Source organism: Aquila chrysaetos, chromosome 2, assembly GCF_900496995.4.
Source record: "Aquila chrysaetos chrysaetos chromosome 2, bAquChr1.4, whole genome shotgun sequence".
Taxonomy (NCBI): domain Eukaryota; kingdom Metazoa; phylum Chordata; class Aves; order Accipitriformes; family Accipitridae; genus Aquila; species Aquila chrysaetos.
Genome location: NC_044005.1, coordinates 57,443,614 through 57,465,855, shown reverse-complemented (window position 1 = coordinate 57,465,855; position 22,242 = coordinate 57,443,614). Strand labels below are relative to the sequence as shown.

General features: G+C 36.1%; 1 protein-coding gene across 1 annotated transcript in view; it reads right to left on the bottom strand.

Moving 5' to 3' along the window:
* SLC16A10 (solute carrier family 16 member 10) overlaps nucleotides 1-22,242 on the bottom strand; it is a 77,006-nt gene that overhangs the window by 13,316 nt on the left and 41,448 nt on the right. Inside the window, exons 2-3 of the mRNA XM_029999659.2 lie at nucleotides 21,737-21,881; nucleotides 17,925-18,363 (exon numbers count right to left, since the gene is read on the bottom strand). Coding sequence (XP_029855519.1) covers nucleotides 17,925-18,363; nucleotides 21,737-21,881 — 584 coding nt within the window. The remainder of the gene's footprint in view (nucleotides 1-17,924; nucleotides 18,364-21,736; nucleotides 21,882-22,242) is intronic.

The following is a 22,242-nucleotide window of genomic DNA, read 5'->3' as shown; positions in this document are numbered from 1 at the left end:
TCAATTAGTCTAAACACTATTTAGCAACAAGTCAAGGGTTTTTCAGCTTCTCATGCCCAGCCAACAAGAAGGCTGGAGGGGCACAAGAAGTTGGGAGGGGATACAGCCAGGACAAACTGGCCAAAGGGGTATTCCATATCGTGTGATGTCAAGCCCAGCATGTAAACTGGGGGTGGGCTGGCCGGGACAGGTGGATCGCTGATCAGGAACTAACTGGGCATCAGTCAGCGAGTAGTGAGCAATTGCATTGTGCATCACTTGTTTTGTATATTCCAATCCTTTTATTACTGTCATTTTATTGTTATTATTATCATTGTTAGTTTCTTCCTTTGTCCTATTAAACTGTTCTTATCTTAACCCAGGAATTTTACTTTTTTTTTTGCTGATTCTCTCCCCCATCCCACTGGGTGGGGGGAAAGTGAGTGAACAACTACACGGTGCTTAGTTGCTGGCTAGGGTTAAACACCACACTCATTCAGAACCAGTGTAAGGATAAAAGGAAACGTTTACAGAGTACTGCTGGTGCTGTCTAAATTGGAGATACTACTCCTACCTGCTCCAAATTAACAATTTCCTGAAAGAGCTGAGGGGGATTCTTTTGGTTTTGATTTTTCTTTCCCAAACAGGAGCCTACACAAACTTTTCACTCTTCATGCTTTCCAGAAATGTACAAGTTCTATAGAAATCCAGGCAAAACTCTGATTTATTGGAATGCAAAGTAGTGAGCCACACCTGTAAGTAACAAAGATGAAGCTTTGCCTGAGGTGTCAGATGAGTCTAAAACATAACCTTACAGGCAAAAACTGTGATCAGAGATGGAACCTATCATAGTGCTTATGGTATGGAATCTGCCTTGAGGTATAAGCACTTGTAATATCCAGAACTGTTTTAATAATACTGTTTTTTCAGTACTTAATTGGCCCTCTTATCCATGCAAGAACTTTAAATCCAGGCACCCAAAATAATTCTAGACTTCTATAACGTATAAGACTTAGCCATCAATCTAGGCACGGCAATACCTCCATAATCTATTGATTTGATTATTACTACCATGGCCTTCGAAAACCCATTCAGTATTATTAGAAGACATGATGGCCTTGTCATTCCATCACTCAAGATATTTTTTTTTTCCAAGCTGCAAGTGCAAAAAAGGCAAAAGACAAAAATAAACTAAGTGCATGTCCAAGTAAGGGTATTAGCAATTGACAGGACGCAACTGGAGCAGGTATATGTAGTAAAATTATACGGGTGCTCATCTTCAAGACCACAGTTAGATCCTCCAAATTTCAGCAAACTAAAAGCTTATGTTTATTTCACACACATCTCCTGAAAAAAGGACAGCCTTACTGATGATGCACAAATCTTTGTGCTGTTAGTGCCATCACACAGCAGCCTTCTTTCAATGAACAAGTCAACCACACGCCTGACTGAACAAGCAGATTCCTTCAAAGGCCTAGAGAAAAATACTAACTGGTGCCTTGATAAAGATATATAAAGAATTTTGCAGTGAACTGTCCTGGAAGATTGAAAGTGCCAGGATATGCCAAAAAACAAAGCATAAACTAACTCTGGACAAGTCGCTGTTTATTCTCTAGGACTCACCAGAAAAAAAGGGGGGCCGGGGTGGATGGGTGGAAACACGTGACAACACTACAAAATCAGAGAAAGAAACTTGGTTGCCAGAGAACTGTAAGATACTAGGCACAAGGGAAATCATTTAGTGCAAATACATTTCTGGTCCAGACTCCATCAAAGAAACTTTTACTGATGAGCCAAAAACTAGCAAATGAACCAGCAACTCCTGACTCCTGAACATCTACTGAAACAATGGTCTTCATGTTAAGGGACATGAAATAGCATTACTAATACCTAATGCAATCCATTTTTAAGGGAGTGCCATTGTCCCAAGATGGCTACAGTAGCATTTTTTAGAAACTAAGTTCCTTCACATGACAAAAATATGCATATATACATTGTCAAGATAATTCCTGTTTACATACCTGCCACAACAGTGATAATACCTCTTTCTATCTCTGATCAATTTAATCTACATAATGAACAAGGAGAAAAGTTAAAGAAACAAGGTGATTATTACATGACAATCCAGAAATTTTCTATTATTCAACTAAGTAAAGCAGATTAAACAGAATAATCCATATATCATGAAGATTCAGAACAAGTATAATCTGAATTTCTTAAGTAAAACTGAACATAACAGTTAACAGGTTAACTGTTAAAACTATTTAACATTAAAAAAGGTTAAGAATTCAGATTAGATTAAGAAACACTCAGGTTGACAATTACATAGCTAAAATTGTTTGTTTTTTCCCCCAAAAAATACCTAGTCCTGAAGAAATTTGCCCTAAATAATAAAAAAAAAAATAAAATCTCAGAGCTGTTATCTTTAAGAGCATGTGAAAGATGAGCATGATCCCAGAGATCAAAATAGGCAACCAATAGCATAAAACTTCCATTGGAGAAACCAAGACAATGGTTAACCAATAAACAGTTTTTCTGCTTAAAGTCACAAATGCTAATCATTTTTAAAGCAATTAAACCAGTTCTCAGGTCTTCAGAGGGTGAATGCCAATTGGTAAGCCTGAAAGATATTCAGGGAATAGTGCAAGAAAGCATGCTGGGGACTGAGAAAGGCCTGAAGCATGGGGGACAACCCCCACACTGCAGCACAAGACAGTCCATGACTTCTACTCTTTCCCTCTTCCACTCCATGTCATCTCTCAGGATATCTTCAGGTCCTATCCTCCACTAGTAGCTCCTGGAGGTGCCAAGAGAGACTGGATCCCACTGGAGCCGCAAGAGACACCATAAAGAAATGGGCACAAGGATACTGGTGGATTGGTGTGCCTTGGGCAGCAGCAGCAAGACAAATAAGGCACACCTGTATCTGGGGAAGCTCACAGGGACTAAGAACAAGGATGAGGAATAAAGCCAGGGATATGTAAGAAGTGAAGTGTTACATACACGAGGGCTGAGAGTTAAACTGTTAAATAACTTACCCTTTTTAAGCATTTTTTAAATTTATTCCCATTTGTGACTACAAGCCACAACTTACTCTCAGTTCTGTCTGTTCCTTGTGACCCTGAAGCCATGTTTCCTGGATCTATCTTACTCAAAACTCAACTAGCCACTATGTCCAAAATTAGCTACTATCAGCAAGTCCTAGAGAGTTACAGGTCAATCACATTAACTTGAATTTCCAGAACAGCAGCAGAAAAGGAAACAAAACCAGAACTATTCATAAACATCTAACAGATAACATCATAAGCTAAGTAAGGATCAACATAAATTTGTGTGAAAACAAATAATTTCTCTCTATTACATGGTGGGTAGCAAACTTTGACAACAGAGGGAAGGACAGATGTAACAAATCTTGACCTTGGCCAGCGTTTTGAAATTCTCTGAAACAATTCTCATAAGCCGGTTTGGAATACCTGACTTAAATGGAACAACTGTAAAGATGGATGTTCAAATGTTTGGAAAAGCTATTTTTAATTAGTGATCCACTGCAGAATTGAATATGCCAAAGAAGACTCCATAAAAACCCACCCAAATCTACCACTATTTAACATTTTCATTAATGATATGGACAGTGAAATAGAGACTGTACTTATTCAATTTACAAATTACATCAAATGATGAGTATTGCAGGCACTATAAAGAAAAAGACTGGAATTCAAAATGATCTTGGCAACCTGGCATCTCAGTCAACAGTGTGAAATAAATATGATTAGTTCCCCTAAAAACATTAATGTTCAAAAAACACTATATGAGGTAGAACTCAGATGCATGAATACAAAATGGAAGAACGATCTGGCAACAGCGCTTTAGAAAGGGAACTGAAGGTTTAGCAGATTAAACTTCAGCATGTTCTAATAATGTCATCATATTGCAAAAGTAATAGAATATACCAATTCACGACATAATGTGACCTTCACATACTGCTCAGTACCAGTAAGGCCTCAGCTGAAGAATTATGTCCTATTTTGGTCATTACTCATTATTAAAGACATGGATTATGTGTACAGAATCCAAAAGAAAGATCAGGCAATAAGCAGAAATTTGATAAGCATGACTTATGAAAAAAGATTAAAAAAGAAATATTTAAAGAGGTCCTTTACCAAAGTAAGTCTGTACTCAAAAACACTGGGTAAATTGGATAAGGTACTGGGATACCTCCAGTCTTACGTTCTATGATTCATGAAGTGATTTGACAGATGTCTTAGTATAGTCACAAATAGATACTTACTGAGTGTTATAACTTGCAAACTTTTTTTTGCAGCTCTGGCTTGGTAAAACTCTGCTGCACATTTGATTAAAAGTAACCTTATGACTGAAGGAAGGAATTTCTTGACATGTCCACTTAAATTTTAGAAGCGTAATGTAAGTAATTCTTTTCAAATCATTGTGGCATTTTAACTAATGTGATAAAGTTACCAGGTTATAACTTACATAATTAAAACTGAGCATATTATATGATATGCTATGATTAAGAAATTATGGAATATCAAAACAATGGATTAAGATATCCTGTACAAATACCCAGAGAAACAAGAAAATACTTCATTAACCTCTGATGATTAACATTGTATGCAATGGACTTATTAAAAAACCGCTTTGGCTAATTGTAAACACAATTTAAGATGGATTCTCAAAGCAGCCAATAGAAATGAAGCAACTAAAACCCAATATAGCAAGTTCATCCTTTTTATAATATTAAATTAAAAGCTTATAGTATGGATTAATTTTATTTAGCACACTAAGTAAAATTTTAATACAAGTCTGCTGCTACACATCCAGTTTAGTCTTCCTCAACTTTAAAAAAAGAAAAACACATGTATTGTACTATTCTACCTTGTGATGATAACGCCTTGGCCTTGACTTCCAAACAAATAAGATCCAACTTCATTACCCTAGCTTAAAATTACAAACAATAAAAGAATACTGAGAAGAGAAATATAGCAGCATAAGTTATTTGTCCAGAAATAAGTGCAAAGATATGCTAACAGAAGTGATTTTTGTAAACTAAGAACTGTTAGGAGTTACAGTTACTTCAGTTAAATATCTGATTTCCTTCCTTATTTTTGCCTAAATTAGACATTGCCGGAAATATTTCATAATTTTTATAGAAAGCATATATTTAGCTTCTGACAATTCAGTTCAGCAAAGCTGAAAGTAAGCTTCCAGTTGACTATATGGGAGGACAAGTGGGACTAACTGTGTATTACCCAATTAAATGAAGTAGTTAGTGGAAAAAGGGGAGTGCCAAGACCATTATAATACAACAAGCAAGACTTCTATTAGAATATTGTTAGCTACAGTATTTACATGTCACAAAAGGATGTCTTCTCACTGCTGAACTTAAGATGTCTGCCTTAGCCAGCTAGTTCTAACTGATACAAAAAAAAAAAAAAGAGAGAGAGAAAAAAGATTCTTTGAGAGGCAATGCAGAAGCCTGACCCTGGTGCTCCAAATTGCTCTCTGGAGAAGCTTCTTATTCTTTGGACTGTATGGACTAGTCAGTCAAACTAAAGGTCTTCAAGTCAAGTGAGGCAAGTACCCCTCAGATTGAACAGCTACAAGACTGATTCAAGGTCTCTGGAATCTGCCATACTGAAAAACTTATCAGGAGAGAAGTTATGTTCTGTAACTACTCAGACAGGAAGATGACAAAGGCAAAGAGAAACACTGGAAGCTGGACTAAGATCAGAATGAAAATAAGTGTTTATTTGCATCAGTGAAAGTCATTAGCCAGGAACAAAAAGCTTTTACAAAAGGATGGGTTTCCATTTTACAAAATAGTGCTTTTACCTCAAGTAAATTTTTCAACTCACCAGTAGAATTTAGAAATAAGATTACCAGACAAGATTGTACAACTCATTTGTGTGAAAAGAAAGCAGCTAATTACAGTAGCCCCTTCTAAAATTTACAAGCATTAAGATTGTATTTTTTACCTATGCTGAAGTACAACACAATAAGCAACTAACTTGGAGTTAACTGATTAATAAAATAGGGATTCATTCATCTACCTACATGTTACAATGCTGTCACCTTCTGAGCGGTTGACTTCCTTACTCCACAACAGAATTTGTGCTACTTTTATCAAGTGTCTCAGGACTAGACTCCCTAAACCATAGGACTTAGGTGAGTAAAATCAAAACATAGATTCTCAAATTTTTATTCAGCTGCCATATAATTCTGAGACCATCCATAACACTTCAATATTAGAGATCTACTTGTGGACATGGTCACAATCACCTCAACTTTCACAGAGCTGAGTGAAATGCCCGTCTCATTCTACTGCGACACACAGAAGAAAGCTCTCGCAAGAGTCTGAATTCTAGATGGAAGTCCCAAAGATACTGCCAAATATGTACCAGATCAGGGTCCAGAGAAATTGAATGAAGTAGTCATATTTTGATTTAAAACACAACAAAGAGATGATAATGATAGTCTCCCCTCCTCATACAGAGATATAGCCCTTACTCAGGATACAGGTATTTATGTTCAATTTTCTCTCCTGCCCAGAGCAATCCAAAACCACCTCTCCCTTTTTCTAGGAAATATTTCACTCAGTAGTAATGACAAATTTTAACTCAATCATCAGAAAAGAACCTGAAAAATAGCTCACAACTTGACAATTACTGGCAATCAAATGGGAAGAGCTAGGCTCCAGGATTTCCACAAAGGAAAATTCAAAATACATGGAGAGAAATTCAAAAGTCTGAACAGGATTTAAAAAGCAAAGAAGATTTCTATGCAGGTCTTCTTGAAGCAGAAACTGGACACAAAAAATGGTCTGTATATTAGTGAAGGAGGATTCTTCACTTAATTTTGATTACTAGTTTTCTTTACTCTGTATTAGGATAGCACAAAAAAAACATCAACTGTTATCTCAGGCTTCTGGGCACTTGTGGAGCTTGAAGAGTTTAGTTCAGGTCAAGGTGCTTCAAGCATCCAAAGACAGGATGCTGAGTTTACCATTAAAATACTATTAAAAAAAAAAAAGAGAGACTACACTTTACAATTTAATCTGACTTCAAACTATATGCTCTGTTTGCTATTAGAATAGTTTGTATTATGCAAGAGTACATTAACTAGCTTGCTGTTACAGACTGATACAAAGGAAATCATAATCTAACTCAAATTTTTCAATCTGCTAGTATTGGACAGACCTGAGGAAGACTGCTTTGCTCTTATCCTTCAACATCATCTTATTGTTGGTACCTGAGTATACCTGCTACCTAAGGTATTTTTTTTGCAAACTTTCATTTACTTTCACTTCTAAAAAAAAAGAGAAAACATTTGTTTTATTCTTTTCAGTTTCTATTCTTTCTGTACTTATGATTTTTATTCCTCTCCAGTACTTATTTGGAAAACACAGTCTAAATATGCTTTCATAACAATTACAAGTATAAAGTAGGAAATAATTTATTTCTTTTCCCACTACCACCCCCAATGTTAAAAGTGGACAATATAGCCAAGAATAAATACTGCCAGACCAACATTGAGAAATACTGGGAAAGAAACGGGTACACAGGATCATTACGGAATTGGATAGAGGGGGAAAATTTCACTAACCTGGGCAATCAAACTGCAGCAGATGTTGAGATCTGAAGGGAGATAAATGCAAAGATTAGAAAAGCAAGTAAAGCATGGGAAGCCACTGAAGATTTGGGGTCTCGGAGATATCTGCTTAATAATTACATTGGACCTTTACAAAACCAGTGCCTTGTTAGTCTTCCATTGGAAACAGAAATACGGTAGATTAAGTGGATGAGAAAGGTAATAGTGCTAAAATTGACAGCTATACCTACAGTTTTAACTTTTTTTAGATTATCTACAGTAGAGAGAAATACCTGTTTGATGCACAGTTATCTGTTGGTACTGGACATAATTTAAAAGATACTATCCCATCATCACAAAACAGACTAACAGCAGATTCTGGGAAATAAAAGATGTAGTAGGCTTCAGACAAACGACTGATATAGGAGATCTGAAGAAATGAACAGGTTTCTTGAGCAACAGCCCACAAAAGCAAATGAATGTAGTGATGGAGACTGATTTTTTTTTTCCAGTTTGAGTAAAAAAATCTAGACATACCAATTAGATATTAAACATTATTTTACACAAAATTTTAAAAGTAGCAAGTTTATGACATAATACAAGTGGCTCACAAAACAAGAGACAGTACTTACCTTATAAGAGCTGAATTTCTTCAAGACGCACTATGTATATGCACTTTACTGCGGATATGCGTGTGTTTTATATATTTAAGTTTACAGATTTTTGGTTACTAGAGTCCATACAGTATATGTCATACTTTTCCTCATACTTTGTCCTTTATGTCTGAATGCAGCATCTATATCTGTGCTTCTATTTGTCTCCACTGTGGAATCCAGGGGCATAGGACTTAAAGGGAAGAGAGGGGTGCAGGATTAGGACTGTATGCACAAAATGCACAACTTGAAGAGCTTCACTTATTGTAAGGTAAGGTATGTAACTCTTCTCTGCTATGGCTCCTTGAGCAGGTACCTGTCCCACTGAAGAGAACACAAAGCAACTACTACTGTCTACGCAGAGATGACCACGGTTACAAGGACAGCAACTAAAACAGTGGTTTCTCAAATGAGGAGTCTAACCTAGAGATGTCACACCTGACAATATTAGTGAACACATCAGCGGAGGAGGCTTGAAGAGTTACAAAAACATTTGTAAGCAGTGTGACAGATGATGACTAGGGTCTTGTTGGGCAGAACATCAACTACTGCAGTGAGATTCAACCTGACTGTCCTATAGTTTGTCCTGATATGGCAGCTCAGATCTCCTTGGAGAATCATGGGTGGTTTCTATACCCTTCATATTTTTCAGTATAATTCTTCTTAATGACCCAAAGGTTTTTGTTGGGGAGGGTGCAGTTTAAAAGTGGAAAAGGGCTATTTTTCTGAATGGGCAGAATAGAGACTATATTGTCCTGAATAAATAAGGCCTTTCAGAAACTGAACATATGGAATTGAATAGTTTTCAAAGTACATAGCAAGAATTTCAGGTAAGTTTCTAGAAAAAACTGTGGCTACAGAGGATCTCATGAGAGCTTGGCTCTTCATTTCTCCAAGTTGATTGCACAGGAAGACAGTTTTTATTGGCACAAGTTCTAGAGGGTAAAGGTTCAAACACTGAATTTGCACAGCAGAATCTGATCTCTTATTAACAAAAACAAGGCATATCACTGATACAGAGTGAGAAATGGGTACAGACAAGTCAAAATAGCTGGCTGGTAAAGAACAGACTGAAGGACAAATCATCCTGGTTCAACTTAAGAAGGCAGTCAAAGGTCATAAAACAGTCGTAGAGTAGTTAAATCATGTGAAGGCAAGGTTCTTACACTACAGAGGGGAAAAGAGGGGGAATTCAAATCTGGCAACAAAGATCTGCATCATCTATAATCCTTATCAGCAAGTCCTCCTGTTCATTATGTTGTTTCTAAAGGAAAAAAAAACAACAAAACAAACAAAAACCAAAAAACCCCACAAACAACACACCACACTTTTCTTTGCCAAGGAATAGGCACAAAATGGATGTTCCAGCCAAAGATAGGAAGTATAGACCAGTAGACAGCACTATCTTCTTTTGTCTGAGAACCAACTATGTGGGCACAGCATTAGACCCAGCAACTTGCAAAGTCACAAAACACAGAAGATCTGGAGACAGACTAAGCCACAGAAAGACAGACTAATATTTATCTGAGCTGTGTGATTTTGTGATGCAGCCCAGAAAATAGGTTTGTTTATATGCATTAAAAAGTCCTTATGACTATCAAGGACTTTACAGATATTCCAACCATCTCCATGCCCCTCCCATGAATAAAAATGTGCCTTGTTAGGATGGTGAAGATTTTGAAGACAGTTTAGCTTCCACCTGAGAAGCAGACTGTCCAAATCACGGGCCTTTAAGTGCCCATCATCTGTCCTGATGACATATATCTGAAATACATTGCTTTAAAGCTTCCCTATACAGCAGAAGGACCATGACCTTTCTCTCTGATAACAGAGGATACAATTGCAGTATTGCCCATAGCTACCTTTAAGCCCAGAGATTGTCTAGAGAACAGATTCATGAGTTCTGAAAAGACAGTTTACATTTTGAGGGCACTGTATCTGTCACTAAAACCAGTGAGCTTCCCCCAGTGAACTAGTTGCCCTGGATGTCAAAGGTCCCCCACAGACACTTAAACTCTTCTGGAATTTCAAGGCGGCAGAAGCATATATATAAAAAAATACCTGCCTGTGCCAACCTTCAACAGCTCATATGTGATCACAGATATAGCCTGGCATGTAGCACAAAGTACATTTTCAACTGTTATGTTTTGATCTGCAAGCCTGAACAGGTTCTAGAACTTACTGCGAGAGGTACACCCTTGCAAATGTGGAAACCAAAGAGGCCACCATAACCTTCATTACTCCAAGCGAAAAAGTTTGACTGCCAAAGGTTTAAAAACCCTATTGAGCTCTTTCATCAGGTCTCTAAATATTTCACCACTATTTTCTGTAGAGAAGATCTGTCTGTATTAGGCAGCTACCTCAAACACCGGGGTTAAAATCCTCAAAGCTGTCAATAATTCAAATGACAAGGGCCCTGGTATTGTTAATAGTTTTGACCTAACACAAGCTAAGGAACTTCACACATGTGGTAATGTAATGGAAATGTTGAATTCTGAAAATTAAGATATATCAACCAGTCTCTCAATTACATCTAACTTCAGTTCGCAGGTGAACAGGTTTCCCTAAACCTGTTCTTTTTTGAAGATGAAAGTGAGTAGTTTCCTATTACAATAGGAAGTTTTCTGGGGAAAAGATATTATTGGAAGGACAGCTGAAAGACCATGGGAGGTAATGACTAGGAAATGAACTGAACTGGAAGGATTATCCAGATGAAAGAGTCCAAGACGACTAGGTATGCTTAGTAATGCAGACTCAAATGCTCAAAATGGCTAAGTGGTCTCCAAAGGAAGCACAGCAAGGTACTCAATCTGTCACAGCTGTTTGTGGACTAAGCAGAGCAGAGGATGAGTGGCCTGGTAAGAAAGCTTGTCATCACTGGCACTTCTTTCCAGCCATTCCTAAGGTCTATAAAAAGAGAAGGCAGCTAAACTGATTACCTTCATGCAACATATAATACCATGGGGAGCAAGGAATCTCCTCCGAATTCTTCCAAACATAGTGTATTCCTGGTTTTCATACAGCAAAGTACAGCACCACAGAGGACATACACGCTACAGTGTATTTTATTTCCCAGTGAAAAACAGCTACACTGCTGGCAGCCAGGCTTATTTAGAGGCTGAACCTTCACTTCATCGTTACAAAGTTTCCCCAAGAATCTGAATAGGCAATTTCCCAGTGGAGCCCACAAATCTCGTATTTTCAAGTAAGATGCCATCGGAGCCTGAGAGTCTGTACCTAACAGTGGTCCTGGGGCTGCTGTATCTTTCTGGAATACCTTTTAGCTGGCCAGCTGCTTGGAAGTCTCCTCAATTTTCATTGAGATGCATTTTCTTTTCCAATACAGTTGATGAAAATCTTAAAGCAGAATCCAAGGTGATGCTTTGTTTCTCAGTAGCAGTTTCTAGAATCTGAGAGAGTATCTACCTATTTTTTTTTCCAAGCATTAAGTCTGCAGTCTCACTTGCCTGTTCCTTGGAGGTCCAGCTGAACCTATTCCTGGCATGTGCAGATTCAGAGAAGCAATGAGTTACTGAATCTTCAGTGAATCTATCTATGGAAGAGAATAAATCCAGTATTTAAATGTCTCCCAGGACAGATTATCCCAAGGAAGTTATTGGAAAAAGTGGCCAGGCACACACTATGTTTTCACATCTTAAATATGAAGCACACAGACACAGAACACATGCACTCCACATAGCTACTGCTAACCAAAAATCTCTACATATGCAAGTATGTACCCATCATGGAATATGAATGTGGATAAGCATCAAAAGTCAGATTAAGTAATTAATCTGTAAATTAAGAAACAGGCAGCAATGCAAGGCAAGAAATATTGAAATCTATTTTTCCTGAGCTATTCTGAACTTTTAAGAGTACAGTCAGTGTTATGGTAACTTTCACATTGCTTATCAATTAATGGGTAGCTTTGTACACAAGCCTATAACCACATTTAAACAATAAGCCTAATTTTCAAATACAAGATAGATCTAGCCATTCTTTAAGAGTACATGTTTTGTTTATAAAAAAAGATTTAGACTTAGAAAGGTAAACTTTATCAATACACATTTTTATTGTATTGTCTACCATCCAGTTGCTTTTTTTAGAGTAAAACATGTAATAAATGTTTGCACTAATTTGTTCAACTGTTCAGTTGTTCAATTCAGTTTTTCATCCCGCAAGGTGTCAAACACTATAAATAAGACAGGACCTATCATTAGCAAGAGGCATTTAATAAAAGTAACTGTTAAACTAAACCACATCTTTGTTTGAAACTGAATTAATGGAGATATTTTAAGTGTCCCAAGACAAATTACTACAGGACTGAAACACTGCACTGAAAGTGGTAAGATGATATTCAGTCACACCAGTATTCCTCACAGTGGCCGAGTATTGCTATATCAAAACACAACACAATACTGGGCCCCTTTTTTTGTAAATGTGTTATAATTAATATAGTCCTAAACTCAGACTGAACCTTAGTAGTGACCTTAGTCACTGCTTAGAAAAGACTAAGTGGTGACAACACCCATTTTAAGCAGTATTTCTTTTCACCCCACTAAAAGCGCAAAAAGCAACAGCGTATCTTTTAAACTACCTAACCTGTGACCTTATAACAAATTTTAACAGAATTGACCTATCACACTCATAAGAATTAAGGATGTATGATCCTGATTAAGTACATACTTTTTTAAAGGGTAAGAGAGAACAGCACTAAATGCTTAACATTAGACCGCAATTCCTGAAAAACGGCAGCTCTCTGTTGATTAGCAGAACAAGCACAAGACAAGTGGCACAGAAACTAGGTGTATTTTCTTTCAAATACACTTAATCATTTCCTTGTGAGTTAGTCCTTATTAAAAACAACCTGGAAAGAGTATTTTGCATTAATCAGATTTCTGTTGTGGACTCCCAATTTAAATCTGAATGGACTAAACTGATTTTTTTTATTTGGCTATTTGCCTATTTTAGAGAGATATCAAAAGAAAAAAACTCCCAATCACTGCAGTTTACACTGGTTTTAAAATTGAAAGGAATAACAACAGTTTGATTTAGTAATCCTATGAATTATCAGTTTGCTCTTCAACAATCTGAATTAATGCTAAAAGTGTAGAATGAAATTAAGTCAAAACCTATTTATAACATTTCTCCCAACCCAGTTCACCAAAATCACATGGAATAGAACACCTACTAATGGTATTTGACACCAATTAAACTGGGATAAGAAAAGCTCTCCCTTTTTGGTTCTCCCCCACAAGAGCCAAGAGGAATATGATGCCTATTTCACATGCAGCTGATATCTACCAGTCGGAGACCAGTAACTGTTGCCAACTCCTTCATACAAATCCTATCTAGCATGCCATATAATGAATTTGTTGATTTGTTTAATTTTATTTAGAGCCTAGTTCATGAGCAGGTTATTTTCTCTGGTTTTAACAGCTTTTACCCTATCTAGCAAATAGGGTGCAGATGGTTAAAATTGCAAAGACCTGGCTAATTCTACCATTCCAACCCCCAAAATGAGCTTTTATTTCTTTCTTACTACAAGTTTTACAACATGCATCCCCCTTTCCAATATGCTTCAGAAAACACAAGAGAGACACAGAAATCAAGGCTGGCCTCAGAAGCACTCAGAGACCCTGCCTGGGACCTTAGGAGCTCCTCTGCTGTGCCAAGCCAGCAGACAGCAGCTGATGTGCAGTGACTAGAGCACACCAAGCCTGCAACCTCCAGTTACCATGGCCCCCAGTGGCAACACATAACCCTAACCAGTAGGGCCTATGGCACCTGTGTTTCATCACATGGTCAAGAACACCCAACACTCTGGCAGAAACTGCCTTTCCAGGTGGGAAAAATGGGACTTGGTAAGTACAGGAACCAGGTCTGAGGGCTAAGGGAAGAGTTGTAGGCATGAGGCTCCATGTATAAGTGTTTTTTCTTAGGGCACTTGCAACCAGCATCCCATTCTAGCAGTCTGGCTATTGTTGGCCAACACTAACAGTGGGAAAACTTCAAGAGTTTTAGTATAACAAAAGCTGTTGCTTGTTCAAGTATCATATCCCTTTTCCAGAATTGCTACAATTTTAAAAATGCAGTAAACAATGGAACAATAGTAACTTTCATTTTCAAAAGCTGAGGAAAGTAATCTCTGGTTTGATAGGCAGATGTACCAACAAAAAGTTACTTGTTCTTATAGCCTTTGACTTACCTTGAAGTACACACTTTTATGTACTTCTGGAAGCACATAAAATGTGGGTTTTTTTAATCAATAGCAGACAAAACTAGGATAAAAATAAAGTCCAGAGCTATCTACTGGAGTTGAAGTATCTGTGATGAAGGGCAGAATCCATGCTGTTCCTTCATAAACACTGATCTATTCACTTTCTCAAACACAGATCCACAGAGACATTCCAAGGTTGTAAATAGTCGCCCCCACCACACATCATTACCCACCAGCAATATATGCTGTGGTTCTTCACTTACTCATGTTTTCATAAAAATAAATATCTCTTTCAATTAAAAAGATTCTTCTTTTTGAAATTACTAAATTTGAGCTAGAGGGATGAGTGTTTGCTCAGTTCTAAAAGCAGACCTAAATTCTTGAATGAGTTTAGATTTATGTAGAAATAATTACAGAAATGGGGGGGTTAGCTGCAGGAACACTTCATTCTTTAAACCCCAAGCAGCAAGCTTACCGTTAGTCCTACGACTACATCCTCCAACCCAGCGATTTGAACTCCTGCTTTCTGTCACAAAGATTTCTGCTACTGAGGATATATCCATCCTTTGCAATCACATACAACATAATTACAAAATAATCCTAAATATATGACCTGCAGGTATTAAAACTCTTTTCATCCTGATCACTTATCCAAGACCAAAGGTTAGAAAAGTCTTACACATTCTGGAAGTGGAAATACTGCTATTTATGAAATTCGAGTTTTAATTTTCCATTTCAACATCAGTAAAGCTAGGGATTATTTTATTAAACTATTTGTATGTCAAGCTTTCTGAAAGATTAGCAAGCACTTACACAGTACTTAATGGACCATATACATAAGCAAACAGAAATCTGACATTGATAGTACCTACGTAGTTGATCAGTAAAAGCACATGAAACTTTATTCCAATTCATACTGTTTCTTACCATCCCTATCATACTCACTGATCAAAGTTTGGTTTGGGCTTTAAATATTTCAGAGTATGGTCAAGAGTCCTGGGTACATAACTCACTTTAAGTAGTACCTCAATGGTCCATGGATTCTTTGTGAATATCCAAAGGTACCTAAATTAAATTCTGGATAGAAACCCAAATCATAAATAATCAGATGTTTTAAAAGATTAAAGAAAAAAAAAAATCAAGCTATTTTCTATTTAGTAATACTATCTGCAAAGCCAAGGATGAGAGCTAAGCTTCTTGTTTAGAATAGTTTCCTTAAAAAGCAGTAGGAGCTTACTACACATTGTTTAAGAATATTTTCCTCTCTCGTTTACAGGAGGACCAGAGAATTATACAGCAAAATTGAGTATTTAGAGACAAGTAAATTAAAACAAAAACTCACGGGTTTCAGGAGCAGGTTTTGATAATAAAAGTTATCAGTGAAGAGTTCCTAAGAGCTGGTGAAGCCTCCCCTCTCAGAAGTGGCATACAAAGCAAATTGACTACCACTGAAGATTTTATGTTATAAATAATTAAGCTTCATGGTTCCTCTGAAACTCTGAGCAAAAAAAAAAAGCTGGAATTTAAATCTCTCAGTATAATTTTGAGATAATCTTTAAAATATTAGATTCTAACTGTACTTTGGAATAGTTTTATAGTGTTATCAAACATTATATTAGGAACAGCCTTGATCAAGTTGTTTTCCTGTACTGGAGCTGTATTTTGCAATCAGAATTCGCGCCAATCTGATATGGGGGAAAAGGCACTCCACAGGAGTGAAAACACACACTAAAAAAAATTGTACAATATAAAAAAAAAAAATAAAGGGTTTTGTCCTCTCCAAGTCAACCAGCAACTGTAGTCCAATCTAGAAACAAGAAGCATTTGTACAAGCACCTTTGTAAAAAACTACGAGCTTGTTGTTGAATAAATGTATTTTAAAGGTTCTGTATCCTTGTATAGCCTCGTTCTTCAGTTCTCTGCAAGCGTTAATGATCATTTACAATCTATCCAATAGCTTTTGCTATAATACTTCCCCTTCTACTCCTCTGAACACTGTTTTATTACAAAAGATCTCTACAAAACTTCTGGGGAAATAGCATAAGATGTCACAATAGCTTAGTCATCTGATGGTACAGTCCTTTGAAGTAGTCTACTTCTAAGTGTTATAGAATAAGGTCTACATTATTAAAAACTAAGTAACAAGAACTAGCCATGAATAAAAGTCAGTTTACAACTGCTCAAAAACAAACCAGCCCCCACCCTAAGGTAATTTTTAAAATAAGTATCTGATGCAGAGTCAGTAATCCAACCAATGTATTACCAGAAAGCAACGACACTGCTTGCTATATTGTATACAAATCCATGGGCTTTTTAAGGAGTTGAAGTTTTGTTTTTGTTTTTGGTTTTTTTTGTGGGTTTTTTTTTTTTTTTTTTTACAGAATTCAAGACATTTCTTATTCATCTTACTGTTCTATCATGGATGAATAACAAATATTAATATGATCCTTCTGTTTTCATAGCAGGTAGTAGATCTACTAGTCCATGCTCTTTATCAAATACTCAAATATGAGGATGTGTAATGATCTAAATAGAGCATCCCATTGCAGGTTGTGGGCTTTTTTCCCCCCTTTCCCTTTTAAGCCTTTTAAACCACTTTAGTTTAGACAGCACCACCAGGAAACCATTCAAAAGTAATTCACCATTTAAGTAGTGCAGTGAGTACCAGCCAGATACATTTCATGTAATGCATCTCCCAGTTGCATCAAAATTTCTTCGATTAACAGTGTACTACCAGAAAAAAAACCCACACACACACACAAGAAAAAAAACCTCTGCTAGGGAAACAAATTAACTTTAGTACAAGTATAAGAAATGGCTGATTAACAGCTTCCCCACATTAGAAGCTAAAGCTCTATCAGTTACTGTAGACGGCAATAAAAACCAGCTGAATTGGCAGTTAGAAGCACCGGATAACAGAATCAGTTATATTAGTGCTATAGTAGTAAACTACAAAGCTAAAGTCTGGGAGACAGAAAAATCCAAGTATTTTACTTTTAATAAACCTGAAGAATGTTCAATAAAATATACCCTAAAAATAGACATTTTAACAAACATAAGTGGGTAAAACTTCTAATTTTTTTCTGTTATTTACTCCTTCCATTATTCCTCTGAATCACACAAGTATCATTGGCAATGTATGCAGCTGAGTACCAAAATAAAGAATTCACTTTGGAATAGTACAGAATACCTTTCAAACATCTCTTTTCATGGTTGAAGTATTTTAAACCTTAGATTGAGAACAAGGAACTAAAATTTTAACTGGCTCAAAAGTTCCGATTAGACCCCTGGAATCTCTTCTAATCACAAAGAACATCAAAATTTATTTCATGTTTCTCCCCAACACAACTTGCACTTTAAATATTGCTTCCTATCACCAATAGTTTTCTTAGTCCGTTACACAAAGGGAAATAGCTGTACATCATATACATTAAATACATCATATGTAGGAAGAAATGTGCACTTACCAAGTGAACATAAGGCACAAAGTATCCAAAAAGCGCAGCTGGGATCCCAAAAGCCCAGATTCGGTAACTAAGAACTTTGAACACAGAGAAATTGCAAATTTTTTTTTCAGGAGGAAATCTGAACTTTCCCTTCTTGCCTGCCTCCTTGTCTTTGGCATTGGAAACAAGGGGTTTGTACGTAAAGCCAGCCAGGAACAGAATAAACAGAAGTATGCACAGGACCCGCAAGGTGTTGTATAGGCCAACAGAATCAATCAAAACTCTCAGGAGGAAGGGCAGTGACACGGTGAACAAGCTGCTGCCTGCTGTGACAATGCCATTCACTAGTCCAAGACGTTTCTTGAAATAGTGCCCAAGGATGACCAAGGATGGCTGGTACGCAAATGAGCAGCCACAGGCAAATAAGATTCCGTAGGTGAAATACAGAGGTTCAATGGTGCTATATCAAAAGAAGAAAGAAAAAATCATTAGTGTTTTGTACAACACTGTATGCTCACATTCACCTACCATATGCAAGACAGTTTTTCAATGAACTGACATATTTACAGAAGTGAGTTAAGAGTTAGTATGCACTTATAGTTGAAATACACTGTGCCAGCTTAATTCAGCAATTACACTATTTTCTTCCACTGACAGTTTCATAGAAGTCACTGAACAGGTAAAAAAGCAAAATTATATTTAAGTATAATTACACCAAATAGTCTGACTAAAAGAAAGTTTTAAAAGTCATTGTTAAGGTGAATTAGCCAAACATAAGTTCAACCACTGCTAGGTTTTTGGTTTCTTCTTTTCCAGAGAAAATTATATTGTTTTGATTTATACATTTCTTCACTGTGCTACCAGTTCAAACATAATACCGAGCACTCCTCATGAACCCAGAAAAATCAAGTATTTATAGTTTATTATGAAAATACAATAGCAGAAGTAGTAAACATCATTAAGAATGAAAAATAAAACAAAAATACTGTCAAGTTTTGGCAATACAATACATTATAAGTTATAGACTTTTCAGGTTGTTGGGGTTTTTTAGACAAATAATCTCCTTTTTATTACATATTCTAAATTTGGTGCTTTGATCCAGATTTTGGATATGCTAAGAAATAAATAGGAAAAAAGCTTAATAAAGAATGAAACTTTTCAGCCCATATTAAGGAGGATCTTCATAAGGTTCTCCAACATTACCATCTACTAGACAACTGAAATGAAGCAGAGCCACTGTATTAGATCACAGGCAGACATGGGACATTAAAAGATACTTGTACAAGAAATCTTAACAGTATAAGGTAACAGTGTTTGTATAATTAATTTAGTAATAAGTCAAAGCAAATATTTTCAACATTCAAATGAAGGAGGCAATTTGTGAGAAATGTTTTTATACAAGATGTAAGGTTTTCAGTGAACCATGGGCTCTTTTCTATCAGCTAACACCTGCTTTTAAAGCAGTTATAGAAAACCATTTAACCTGTTAGCCAATATATTAACTTTTTTTTAAGGAGTATGAATGCTTTATGCAGTGCTTTTCATCATATCATAGGATGTTACCTGCCAGCATCCTTCTACATCAAAATACACTCCGCAAGCTTCCCATGGAATTAGAGAAATTCTGAGAAAATAGTATTTGACCAACAAAGGTGTGACAACAGGAACTCTGGTTTTATGTATTACTGTGAAAAAGAATATTGGTGTAACATAATATTGTTGCTTTCTACATTAAACTATCAATTTCTAAAACTGATTATACACAAGCTAAGCCAGCAGAAACAACATAAGGGGAAAGACTGATTACCTTTATCAATGGAAAATAACCAGGAAAAATAAAACAGAAGTTATAAAATGAGAGGAGGAACATAATACAGTAAGGACAGAGAAATTCTACTTCCATCTCTAGATTCATTCAAAGACTTTGCAGCATGACATACATAGTAGAATAGTTTCCTGCATTACAAATAGCCTTACATCTCAGCTTCCTAAGAGATAAAATTTATATTAAGAAATCAGTATGTAACAAAAGCAGTGAATCATATTTATATTTACCTACTGTACGATATTTTACTTTTAGAACATTGACTTCTATATCTGAACTACACTCCCTCAATTAACTGATAACATCATAGGCATAAATCATTTAGTGTAACATAACGAAACACCAAGATTGCACATTAACATGGCATGTACTCTAACAAGAATTCACCTCTCCTCTCAAAGTGCTCCTCAAATTCTAAAACAAAATTCAAATAAGCTAAAATATTTTATAAAACCTTTACAAAATAACTTCCTTTTACATGCCTCTTCTGTGCCCTTGTTCCATTGGATATCAAGGAAAACACAAGGATCATAGTATTTTGTTCAAAGGAAGAAGACATCTTTCCTTTATCAAGGAGTTTAATTATAATAACAAGACTGTTTAGTATTCATCACTTACACTACTGGGAAGCAAGGAAGAAGAAAAACTTCCAAGATGCATTTAGTTTTTACCTCACCTGTGGTAACAAGCCTCTTCAAACATATCAGGAAGTGGAATTTTTGTTTGTTTGCTTTAATAAAATGAACTAAGCAAATATTTGCACTTGTATAAACCAAAAAATAAAGTAAAAATCAGAAACTTGCTCAAGTAAAAAGAAAACAAAGCTTGCTTTTTCCCATAAATGTAAGTTATTCCAAGAATAAATATAAACACTAGTCTCAGTACCTAAGACAGAACTATTTATCTTCTCTTCCTGTAAATTTGTGGATATGTTTTCACATTAGGGGACATATGCCCAAACTAGACATATTAGCTCAGGCATAGCGCCACACAGCATGGATATTCATCCATCCAGATCACAGCCAGCTCACATCTATCTGGTTCGGAGTACAGGCATAGAAAACACATTTTCACAAGCCTGTCTGTATAGATGTATTTTCATCTATGTAGGAAACTTCTGAATTTTGTTTTTGATTGTTCCTGTACTTATTCTGCTAAGGGTGAGGAAAAAAGCAGACAGAACTAGAGGTAACTGTCACTTATTTTCCTGCTACTTATTACCCTATCTTCACTAACCAATTTCTGCTGATGACTAGAATAAGTAAACTTCCTGTTTCCTCATCTTCTATTGGGCACGTCCAACAGATCAGCCGCTCTTGAACTTCTTAGGATTTATTCTGCAAAAGTTACAGGAATGTACAAAATGAAGTATAATCTGGAGGAAGAAAAACACTCAACTACTGTTCAAGGTTTTTTCAATAACACAAGAAAGAACTGAGATTTTCTTAATAAAGCCAATAAGCCCTAAGTATATGTCACTATACAAAGGTTTTCAGTATCTGTGTTTGGCAATTGCACCAGTAAGAACAGAAGACATCAAATTTTACTAGAACATTAACACCTTCCTGGAGGTCCTACTGCATATTTATCAACATTAAAACAGTGATTGAAAAGCAAATTGAGGGGGGAAGACAAAAACAATGTTTAGGTACCTGCTAAAACACAGCATACATCAAGCAAATGTACAAGTTTATCCAGGACAATGCTGTTGATCTCATAACCTTAGTCTTGCTGTTAATACATTTATATATAGTGGTTCCTGTTCAACAGGGACTGCTGTTATGAGGTTATATTATATTTTTAAAATTACTTCTGAAGTTGAAAGTACCACTTGGAGTTTTCACAAGTCATAGTTAGAAAGAAAAACAAATAAAACAAGATTTCTACTCTAACAGATAATATAAAGTAGCACTGCTTACTCCTTCATATTCTGTTGATAGGATCAGCACTAATTCTACACTGTAAGATTGATAAAGTACTTTGAATGTATAGAAAGTAATTTTTTTACCTTACAAAAGAACTTGAAAGGAGTCCAACAAACCCTACTGCAGCTCCAATAACAGCTACTTTTCGACAACCAAACAGGTCTGTGAATATGCTGACTATTGGAGAACAGAAGAAGACCATCCCCATAGAAAGAGAGCTCACCCATGCTGCAAAACAGAAGATGACAGCATTTTAGAAGACCAAGTGATTTAAGCTATCAGCTAGCATTTGTTTTAGTTCAGCAACATAAAATCTTAGATAAAAGCTGGGTAACAATTATTTAAATATTTTTAAAATAGTTACCCGAATTTTTAACATTTTTAACATTTACCTAACATGGTAAAAATAGCATGACCAATTTACAAAATCAACTAATTTTGACTTTATCAACTCAAGGAATGCAATTAGCTACAGAAGTTATTATTACTTTTACCTTTTCTTTTTTCATTTAAACACAATTATTCCTCCAGTAACTAAGCTAGTATTCAAACTGATGACTAGGCCATTAAAGATACCTTTGAGGCTCCA